We start from the raw sequence: 11,346 nt of genomic DNA, 5'->3' as shown, positions 1-11,346 counted from the left end.
CCGTCTTAACGTTGTTAGAACAACGTGTAAAAGTTGTAGTTAGTGATGAGTTGGCCAAAGTAAGTAAAAGAAAGTAAACCTACAGACATCGGTCTTGTTTAACAAAATATGTACTTATATAAACTATATATCTACTTGGGTACATACTACGTACATATATATACGTATATCATACCTTTTATTGGAATTATACAAATTAATCTATAAACATTTAATTAGTTTCTTCTTCTTCTTTAGATCAAATGATATGTTTTGAAAGATGCATACAAATATTGAATTGTATCATGTACTTAACCTGTGTAGTTGTGTTCAACAGAATTAAACTTAAGCTACTGTCTTAGAATTATTTTTACTTAGGAAATTTCTATTTATTAAATTGGTGATTTTTCTAAATAAAATTAGGATGGCATCCCAGCAGAAATAACAGCCTTGGCTCAAGGTTTTACTGATATTGGAGAGTTGCTGAATAGATTAAGAAATGTAAGTTGAAATATTACCTAGTAGTTTGGTTGAGTAAATTGCAGTTCATGTTTTAATTAAATGTCTTTTTAATACTTGTAATAAAATAATGTATTTCACATACTTATCCTAGTAACGTGGTATGTATATGCTTATTCAAGTTTCTTTTCTTTATAGCAGATGACTTGCAAGTTTATAAATGTATTAATGTAGAAATATATCCATTCATGGAAGTGTAGAATTATTTCTAATGTGTCACATCCTGGTTATTTAAAATAGCAGCGACATTTGTTTGATTACTTAATGTAAGTCATAGCAAATTTTATCTTTATATGCAAAATTGTAAAACTTTGAAGAGGATTTGAAAAATAAACTGCTGGAGCTCACATTTATGCTGAGTTTATAAATACACTTATGTTTAAAAGTAAAAGGTTTTACACTAATCTATGATCATTGTAAATTTATTAGTTTATATTGTTCTGGAGCTTTATATGAATATAAAATCACAGCAAACTAATGATTTATGTTGTTTGCCATTAGCTGAAACCTTTTCTTTTTTCCCATAGGTTAGTGTTTCTTTACTATAGGAATATCAAAACAGTAAATATTTTGTGTGTATGTCAAAATATCTTCAAAGATGGTAGAATGTCAGATCATGGTTTTAATTTTTTTTTACTAGAACTGGAATAAATGTATGCAATTTTTTTTCCCCTTTATTATGAAATTCTTATACACTTTACCAGAGCAACAAGTAGCTCACTGTAATGTAATTTATTGGCATTATGTCTTTTATATAAATTTTTTTAGTGCACATTTTAGATGGAATTGTAATCTATGTGTATAATTCAGTGGTTGATATTTTTCTCTTATATTGGTCAGTATTTTTTCTTTTTATAAAAGATCATTCCGTATCTTTACAAATCAGTTTAGTTAGGAATAAATTAAAAAAAGAGTTCTTGTAGGATTATGTCAATCCCAATTAAGGCTGGTTTCTGTGGGCAACTTTTGTAACTAAGATTTGTATTCTGTTCATGTTACATTGAAATGGGCTCCAAGTATGCCCATTTCAATGAAGCATCTTTTCCTGCCACTAACAAAAATCAACTCAGCACAAAACATTTTAACTCTCCCTGTTAATTATGCTGATTTCAACAAGTGAAAAGTTGCTCAGCTTTTCTTGAATTTAATCAAAAGCTTGTCTGTGTTCAATGAAGTATTTTCATGTTTTGAGTTCGAAGTAAATCTATAAAAATATTAATTAAAAGCTCAGTATTACTTGCAATCCATGACTCCAGCTTGAAAAACATAATGTACTGATGGCATAAAAGTCTTTGGAATCAGCCTGTAATTTTCTAATTGGAAATTTTAATTATGCATATGTCTTTTTTTAATAGGAGCAATTACGTGAAGATTACATAGCCCAACTTATTCCTACAACTCAGCCTATTTCTCGCGTGAAATTGAAGTTATTTGGTCACAGTGGTGTCGGGAAGACAACATTAGTTGATTCATTAAAATGTGGATACTTCAGCAGCTTTTTCAGAAGATCTCGAGCATCATCTCCAACTCCTTCTGATCACAGAAAATCTAAGAACAGTTAGTGTTACATGTTCTTTATTATTCTCTTTCTCTTAAGAAAGTAAGCTTTCAACTTGTTTATGCTCACTGCATCTTTAAGCTGTAAAAAAAAAAAACTCATTCCAACAGTGAACTTTTCAATATTCCTGTTTGTGATTACCCTTATATTGTTTTAGTAAAGTACGTCAAAATATTTAATTAAGTTTTTTTTAATGAATCTCAGGTTTTTTTCATTTCTTTCAATGGTACAATAGTAAAAGTTCAGAGAAAGTTGTGTTCAAATAATATAACTTACTTTTACACTAATTTTAGATGTATAAGCACTATATATGAGCTCTTGGGAATTTTGCAAAAACAATAAAATTTTGGCCTTCTAAAATTTGTAAATTTTGATTCAAGAAAACATGTTTCACTCTAAAATGCACCTTGATGTTTCAGAACCTTCCATTCTGTAAAGAACGTATAAACGTTTGTATTATTCATTTTGATGTATAAACTATAATAACCTTTACATATAGCACCTTCATTAGTCTATATGGTGGACCTTAATCTGTATTTTTAATAATAATATTCAGTCACAGAGAGCTAAGATTAAAGTAGTTTGTATATATTCCATTCAACCAGGTTGTAATTCCAGTACTTCAAGCATAGAGCTAAGTGTAGCTACCTCTAACAGTATTCCTTTGATATTTGAGACTAACATGGAATATTATACAAAAGGTGTGGACATACAGCAACTCAGCATCCCAGGTTTGTATTTTGAAATATGAAGTACTAATATGTACAAAGGTGATTATTGATAATGAAATTTTTAAAAGATTTAAACATTAAAATAAACTTTGATCATCATATAGAAAGTTGTTTCAAACCATATTCGAATATTTTCAGTGAATAACAATAAATTTTGGTACACTACTTTGTTAGCTCTTGATGTTGGTTAACCAACTTTACAAACTTGTGTTATATGCTCAGGTTTTTACAGTATTTCAATCCCTAGGCTGCTGACAGTTTTGAGTTTTATTAAACAACTTTTATTCATAATTTTTAAGCTGTTTAAATACCTTTAAATTGTACTTTGAAGGATCCTTTCTCTGAAGTAGTTTGTTAAAGTTTTTAGTAAGTGGTTTAAAACTAAACATCATAGAAAATAATATTGAGACAAGCTACTTGATGAAATTAGAGTCTGTGCAATGTTTGTTTAAAGCAATACCGAAATTCAGATCTAGATTAAAAAACAAAGCAAGGAGCCCAACATTTTATAAATAACAAATGTAGAAACATGATTTTAAACATTGCCTAATAGTGTAATGAATAGTAAAATCATGAAAGACTTTCATAATGTGCTACATCTCTGACTTCAGAATGTTTTAATGGTTCTATAAATTGTTTATATTTTAGAAATTCAGATTCAAAATTTCATCATCTCTTGTATAGGTGTAATTTTGTTACTAACATTAGACATGGTTTTGCTGTTTGGATAAGTCACTGTTTACAAATGGACATAATATTTTTTCAGTACTTTTGTCTGCCATCTTGTTTTCCAATCTGATAAGAAGTTTAAGTAGAATACACTTTAGAAAACATGAAAAACAGTTCCTGTTATGTAGAAGTAAAACCTCACAATCTTTAAGTTTTAATTTGTAGTTTCAAGTAATGTATAATGAACTGTAGAATGTGCCATACTGAGTACTTTTATGGTTTTTTGTGTAACAACAATCATTATAAAGAATTGACTAAAATGTTTCAGTTAAAATCACTCATTTTCTATGTAAAGTATGTAGGAAACCATAGGCCCCCTCATGGTTCAGAGGCCACAATAGAGCAATCAAGTACTGCTGTTAAACACAATTACTTCTGTAGCTACCCCAAAGGGATCCATCCTCTAAAAAATCTCTTTAGAAAACCTATCTCTGGTACTTTAAAGCATGTACCACATTTGGTCTCACTAACTTGTGAATGAGGTATATACATAACTTCAATTAGGTAACCCCAGAACCCTAAGAAAGGACAATGAACACAAAATTAAATGTCAGATTTGGGTTCAATAACTCTGTAAACCTATTCCTTGACCCCATCACACCTGGGTAACCTTCTAGGTACATTTTAGCTCTTCTTAGTTATGGTATATGGCATACTTCTGTAGCTACCTCAAGGGGGTTCAACTTGTTGTATGGCATACTTCTGTAGCTACCTCAAGGGGGTTCAACCTGTTGTAGTATTTAGGAATATTCAACATTTGTTTCCACTAACTTATAGTGCTCCTGAGATTTTGAGGGGGGCCAGAAACACAAAATACGATGCAAGGTTCAGGTTAACTGACCCTTAAAATCTACTTCCAGACCTTATTATGCCAGGGTGACCTTCTGGTTGCATTTGGTTAGGGGTACTATGCCATATAGATAAGGAAAACCCTAGGCCACCCTGAGTCTGCCTATCAAGTTTGGTTCTTTAGGACGAGCTTGTGGACAATTTAAAAAATAGGATTATTTATTGCAATATAGACAGTACTTTGTGTGTGTGTGTGTGTTTTTGTGACTCATGCTATTAGGGACCCTATAACCAACAAATTCAAGGGCCAATACCACAATCTGGTGCAAAATAATTTTAAAAAATGGACCCCATCAATAATTCTAGAGTTAAGTAATGATCTAAATTTATACATAAATATGAATTTTAAACCATACAAGCTAAAAGAATGATACCTGATGTTGCGACTATCACTGGCAATCATTTTCAAGGGTCTAACAACCTATTATTTTAAAACTTTTAACAGATCACATCATTGATTGAGAGAATGACAAAATTTTAAACATTGAACAAAATCATATCTACTGGAGAATTTTAGAAGGATGGCATATAGCACATTTTGGCCCAGCTCTTGTTATCAGAGATACAGATCAATTCTTCCTTCACCAAGTGCACAAACCTTTATTACTGTGTAAAGACAAGCAACAGATGACAATATATAAAGTTAACTATTGATGTGATTGCACAATTTTTCAGACCCTTGAGAATGATTTTTGATGGATGAAGTAAAAAAAAAAAGAGGCTGGTTTTATTCTTTTAGCTGTTTTTAATTTTAGATTCATATTCAGTTTCGTTGTCCCAGCAATTCAGAATCATGTTACTTGTAAATGTATACATTTTTTTTACTAACTTAAAATTTCCTTAAGGATGCACATTACTTTTTCAAAGACTACTGTAATTACTGTTTTTCCAATAACACCAGGTGTTGGAGACCTTAGTGTGTGGGAATTTTCTGGTCACGAACCTTATTTCATTGTCTATGACCATTTTATTGGTAACACCAACTGCCTTCATGCTATAGTGTTTAGAATGAATGACCCACCAGAAGTACGTTATCAACAAATTCTCTTCTGGCTTCATTTTCTTCAAGTTCGCATTCCACCCATTGAACCGTTGAGTGAGTACTATAACACAGTTTATTTTTCTTATATTCACACATATATAAATATATAAAAATACACATACTTACATGTATAATAGCCTTTATTAGTAACATCTGCTTCCATGAATGCATGGTTCTGTGGAGGGATAACTGTGGAGTTCCAAAGAAGGATATTTATGTGTGTATATGTAAATGTTTGTTATAACAATATACTATCCAGTGTTACTTATACAAGATAAAAACATTGATTCAACAATTATGACTGAGAATCAAAGAGAGAAGCAAATCATTTGACTGATTATATTACAAGTGATTATTGGTTTATGTTAACATTTACAGTACTTGTATATGTGTTTATTTTTCTTAACGACAGTGTAAGTTGAATGTGGAAGCTTTTACTTCATTTGTGAGACAGTATAGGTAATTTCCAAAACTGGCTTACCCCCTCTCTCACAAAAGCTATCTCGATCGTGACTGCCCTCTAAGCATTGTTAAAAGAATTTTAGTAATCTGCGCAACAGTTTTGCACCATTTCTGAACATGTAAATATCATGTGAATACTCTCTCTACCAATAGTATTGAACCACCTATAATGGTGCAACTAGCTCCCTCTCTATTCCTGCTCAGTTTACACTTTCTCGATTGACGTGACACTGTTTAGACGTGTGTGACTACAGTTTTTGGTTATACTTTGTTGCCTTTTCAATCAAGATTTAATCTCACAATTTTTTTAATTTTGCATTTGTTTTCAATTGTTTCTACAATTTTACATTCAACCAAATTCTTGTTTCTGATTTCTGTGTTTTTAATATGAATTTGAGATTTAATGTAGTGGACAATGATATTTCTGCCTTGGCATGACTTCCCAGGACACAGGATTGACTTTATCTGCTGATGAAGCTCAAGCATTGGTTTGCAGGGAATTAGAGTCTTATGTTTGGCTGGCAATTTTTTCTCCTCGTCCACCTAACCATGTTTCTAAGGAGACCTACCTTCACGAGGATGAGAATTTAAATTTGGACTCTTATCTTTCCAGCACCTTTCTTTTTTCACCTTCCACTCCATTATTACAACTTGTCAATAAGGTATGTCTTGTTTTAGGTGATTCCCGTATAGCCTATGTTTCCTCCCCTGCCTTATTGTGTGAAAATCTACCTTCCAATTATTATATTTTTCCTTCTTCTCCTTATATAAGTGTTCTTTCTCAGAGATTTTCTGATCAACTACAGTTGGGTATAGGCATGCCCCACCCATTTCATTTGTTGGATCAATATGCTTTGGCTTACAATCATGTCTCGGTTTTGGATTCTCAGATCCTCTCCTTTCTCAGTGGGGCTCCAATTCTGGGGTTTCTGTCTGCTTCAATCATGTGCAATTTTCCAGGATTCACCTTTCTCTGACCTCACTTTTAAGCTACCTTTCCTCCCTCCATTTAATGTCTAATGCCTTTCATCAATCTCCTGATGTTTTTTCAGAAGAGCACAAGATGATCCTTTGGCTATATGGCTCATTTATTGGCCTCTAACCTTTCCCTCAATAGCTGGCTACTTTGCTTTCGGGACTTGTTGGAGAAGAGATGCTTTACTAGAAGAAGTTCGTCTCCCCTTTCCTCCCTACAAGATATCTGACAGGCCCCTCTCCTACATGATTCCCTTTTGGGGGTCGTCCAGATTCCCTAGAATCACGGATTGATGTAGCTAGGTTATATTCCTCCTTATCCTCCCTAGTCACACATTTGTCTCATCCTTCTTGGGATTCTTCCTCACTCAGTCATCTTGCTGAGGCCATTCAAGACTCCTACATGTAGGAGCTATCAAGCTGGTGGTTCCCACTCATTCAGGTTTTTGTTCCTGTCTTTTTGTGTTCTCCAAAAAGATGAGCGATTAAAGACCAATTACAGATCTGTCCTGGGTGAATTCCTTTCTAGGGCTCCCTTGCTTCACCATCGAGTCCTATCTCTCACTTTGATGGATGTTTTCCACAGGACTCTGGAGGACCAAATTCAACATGATGGACACGTATCTTCACATTCCCATTGCTCTAGAGTCACATCATTTTCTCCAATTTGTCTGTGAGGGTCAAGTGTTCCAGTTCAGGGCACTGCTATTCAGTCTCTCTTCAGCTCCTTATGGGTTTTGTCGAGTAATTCATTTGTTTACTCATCACTTGGGGCTTCGCACTCATCATTATATGGACAACTGGCTCCTGCTCACCTATTCCCATTCACAATCAGTGAATCACACATGTTTGCTTCTATAGGAAACAGCACGAATGAGTTTTCTGATCAAGTTGGAGAAGTCTGTTCTTACCCCCACTCAAAACCTGGTTCATTTGTGGGGTTTCTTCAATTCACACGTAAGTTGGGCCCAGCATTCTACTCTTTGTCCCTGGGATATGCAATAGGCAGCTATAAAGGCCCTTACCTCTCCTTCTCTTACAGCATGAAAGATTTTATCTTATTTGGGGATGTGGGCTTCCTTGGAAGCTCTGATTCCTATGGGGTTGAGCTCATATATGTGTTCACTTCAGTGGACACCTCTCAATCAGTGGAAATCCTCCCTTGATTCTTTGGACCATCCTGTTACCCTTCCTCTCGTGATCAGGGCACCTGTACTCCCGTTCCAATCCAGATAGGCCTCTTTGTCTGGTTTGATCCTTGAGGTGTTATGTGGCTCATACTGCCTCCTTTCAGGGTTCATGCTCCCACTATTTATTCCTTGGAACCATTCTGTTTCCCATGATCTATCTCCAGTAACTCTCACTGGTTGGGTTTGTCAATCCATCAAGATGGCATATTCAGATTTGTCCATGGAAGGTTGCTGTCTCCACAATGTCTCTTCACATCAAATTTGTCACATTGCTTCCCCTTGGAAAAAACGTTGTGGCTGGTATGTGGACAATTCTCAATACCTTTGTTGCTCATTATCTGCACAATCTGGCTGTTTCTACTTATGGTGGATATTGTCTTTCTCTCGTGGTGATTCTGCACCCTCCGTTCACCTTTAGCTGGGGTACATCTACTCATTTCCTTTCTTTTAATGTTTTCTTTTCAGCTTCCCTAAGCTTCTTTAAAGATCTCGCTTAGTGGCAGGTGTTGCCTGATCAGGTGTGCTTTTTCTCAAACCCACAATAAATGCAGTAACTATATAATGCTCACATTTGAGATAGGGTGTTTCTCTAAGACCACTGGGTACTTTTACAGTGGTGTATATCTATGTATTATAATTATATCTTTAGTGGATTATCATTCATGGACTTCAGAAGTAAAGCCCATCCCTGCCAATCCTTTGATTCCTTAATCAGGTTCGGTCTGCTTTTCAAAATAGGGAAATGCAGTCACCCATTATACTGTCTCCTGTGTGACATTCCTCTGGACTCCCCATAGCCTTTTTACCACCACCCCTACCGCCTTTTTCTTCAAGTGGAGCTAGGGAATCTTTACCACTCTCAGTTCCCAGTCGCTAGGGTGGTGGACAATGGATGCTTCCTCTGAGTGTTACTATACTTATGCTCGTTTATCTACTCAAGAGAAGAGGGCAAAGCTAGTTTTCTACTGGTGCTTCCCCTGGATGTTTTCTGCCTGGGTGGACTGCACTGAATAGAACCAATGATCAATTATTATTTGGGGCCAGCCTACATGGGATTCTCTTCATAATTCCAGGCTCAGGATGACAACACCCTGTTCCTGTGGTTGTGTGCAACAGACACCTCTCTTCTCATTAATTCCAGTTGCAGAAGGTTCTATCCTACTTACTTCTATGGTTGGGTTTGAGAGACTTTGTTTGCTCATAATACCGGCAACAGGACTTCTTGCTCTGTTCCTATTGTTGTCCAAATGCTGTTGGTTCTCCTTGTAATTCTGGATATAGGATTTATGGTTGATTTTGCCCGTAATAACAGTTACAGCTTTCCCTGCTCTTATGGTTGAGTCGAGACAATGCTAAGACCCCATGATACCAGGTTCGGTTTGTTGTACTTCTTGCTGTCACGGTGGTTTTGGGAGTTTGTCCAGTTATAACTATTTACTCACTTCCTCTTTGAAATTCTGGTTGCTTGATGTATGCACTCTGTTTACTTACGGTTGAGGTTGTTTGGCATTGATAACACAGTACATATGCCCTAGCCACCTGTTGTTATTACTTTTTTTTTATCTTGTTATATGTTGATACAGCTTGCACCTTCTTAATGCTCTTACAGTTGTGCAAGCATTACCTTTTATGTTACATTGCTAGTTCCTCCAAGCATACCCATTCATTCTGGGCAGTCACTTTCTGCTTAGTTTGTTCTTTGTACGGCTACATTGGCCCTCCACCTTTGCAATGTGGGATTCTAGTCATTGTTTGAGAGGAGGTAAGTTTGTTTCAGAAGTTAATATTTTCTTACACTGAAAATGTATTTGTGATAAGTACTTGCCTCCTCTCACACACTTCCAACCCTTTCTCCCCACTAAAATCAATGTTTTTATTCTAGTACTGCCAATTCTCAAAAGTGAGGATTGAGCGGGAATAGCAGGGGGAGCTAGTTGTGCTGTTATAGGTGACAAAATACTATTGGTGGAGAGTAGTCACATGATATGTACATGTTCAGAAATGGCAAGAAACTGGTAGGGTATAATGACTGGTGCACTGATTACTAAAATTCTTGTAGCAATGCCTAGAGGGCAGTCAATGATAGAGATAGCCTTTCTGTGAAAGGAGGTAAGTACTTGCAGAAATACATTTTCAGTGTAAGAAAATGTTAACTTTCATAATCATAACTGACTTTTTTGTCACATAATAACTTTTACATAAAGCTCTTAACACCCAAATCTAGGGAGTATATATATCTGTACAATTAATCTTTTTTGCATCAATGAGCACATTCCTGGTATCAACTGCACACTTGCACATCAGATTTCAGAATAATTATTAATTTTAATTATTTCAACAAGATTTTATTCAAACATATTTTTGAATTGATATTTTTCATTTCATAACATCTGTTTAGTGAAATTCATGAAGAACAATGAAAGAAAAATGGTGTCATTGCTCATAAACCATAGAGATCACAATCAGAAATCAAATAATTACATTGTAGTTTTAAATCTTTATCTCTTGGTATGCTATACCATTGCATTTAATAATTAACGTTTTAAAAACTCCAATATGTGCTGTTTTCTTTGGTTTGAGGTTATTTTTATGTTGTTTTTTTAGGTTATTGTGGTAGAAGCAAAAATCCTGCTAAAGTTGTATTAATAGCTACTCATGCTGATGTGGCTGGAATATACCGTAACTCCTCTTCTGGAGAATATATGAACACAGAAGTAACCCCAATGTTGCAAGACCTTAGGAAACAGTTTGAAAATATTCTTGACTTGCATGATACTGTATATATCACAGATGCTCATGTAGCGGGATCCCCTGGCATGAAACATTTGAAACAGTATTTGAGTACAGAGAAAGTCAAGGTTGTTCAGGTAAGAAATACCACATTTCAGTGATTTTATTTGAGTGTTGTCCCTTGACATGGAACATCTTCTGAAACAATTTTTCAGTACAGAGAAAGTCAAGGCTATTCAGGTAAGAAATACCACATTTCAATGATTTTATTTGAGTGCTGTCCCTTGACGTGGAACATCTAAAACAATTTTTCAGTACAGAGACAGTCAAGGCTGCTCTGGTAAGAAATACCACATTTCATTGATTTTATTTGAGTGTTGTCCCTTGACGTGGAACATCTAAAACAATTTTTCAGTACAGATAAAGTCAAGGCTGTTCAGGTAAGAAATACCACATTTCATTGATTTTATTTGAGTGTTGTCCCTTGACGTGGAACATCTAAAACAATTTTTCAGTACAGTGAAAGTCAAGGCTTCGCTGGTAAGAGATACAACATTTCATTGATTTTATTTGAGTGTTGTC

General features: G+C 34.9%; 1 protein-coding gene across 1 annotated transcript in view; it reads left to right on the top strand.

Moving 5' to 3' along the window:
• LOC106473839 (death-associated protein kinase 1-like) overlaps positions 1-11,346 on the top strand; it is a gene marked incomplete at its 5' end in the record, with an annotated part of 36,403 nt that overhangs the window by 7,808 nt on the left and 17,249 nt on the right. Inside the window, 5 exons of the mRNA XM_022402225.1 lie at positions 403-480; positions 1,854-2,055; positions 2,662-2,787; positions 5,267-5,461; positions 10,639-10,901. Of these exons, the coding sequence (XP_022257933.1) occupies positions 403-480; positions 1,854-2,055; positions 2,662-2,787; positions 5,267-5,461; positions 10,639-10,901 (864 nt within the window). The remainder of the gene's footprint in view (positions 1-402; positions 481-1,853; positions 2,056-2,661; positions 2,788-5,266; positions 5,462-10,638; positions 10,902-11,346) is intronic.

This window comes from Limulus polyphemus, unplaced genomic scaffold, assembly GCF_000517525.1.
Source record: "Limulus polyphemus unplaced genomic scaffold, Limulus_polyphemus-2.1.2 Scaffold6544, whole genome shotgun sequence".
Classification (NCBI taxonomy): Eukaryota; Metazoa; Arthropoda; class Merostomata; order Xiphosura; family Limulidae; genus Limulus; species Limulus polyphemus.
The sequence above is the reverse complement of the archived record's forward strand: the minus strand, read 5'-3'. Positions and strand labels throughout refer to the sequence as shown.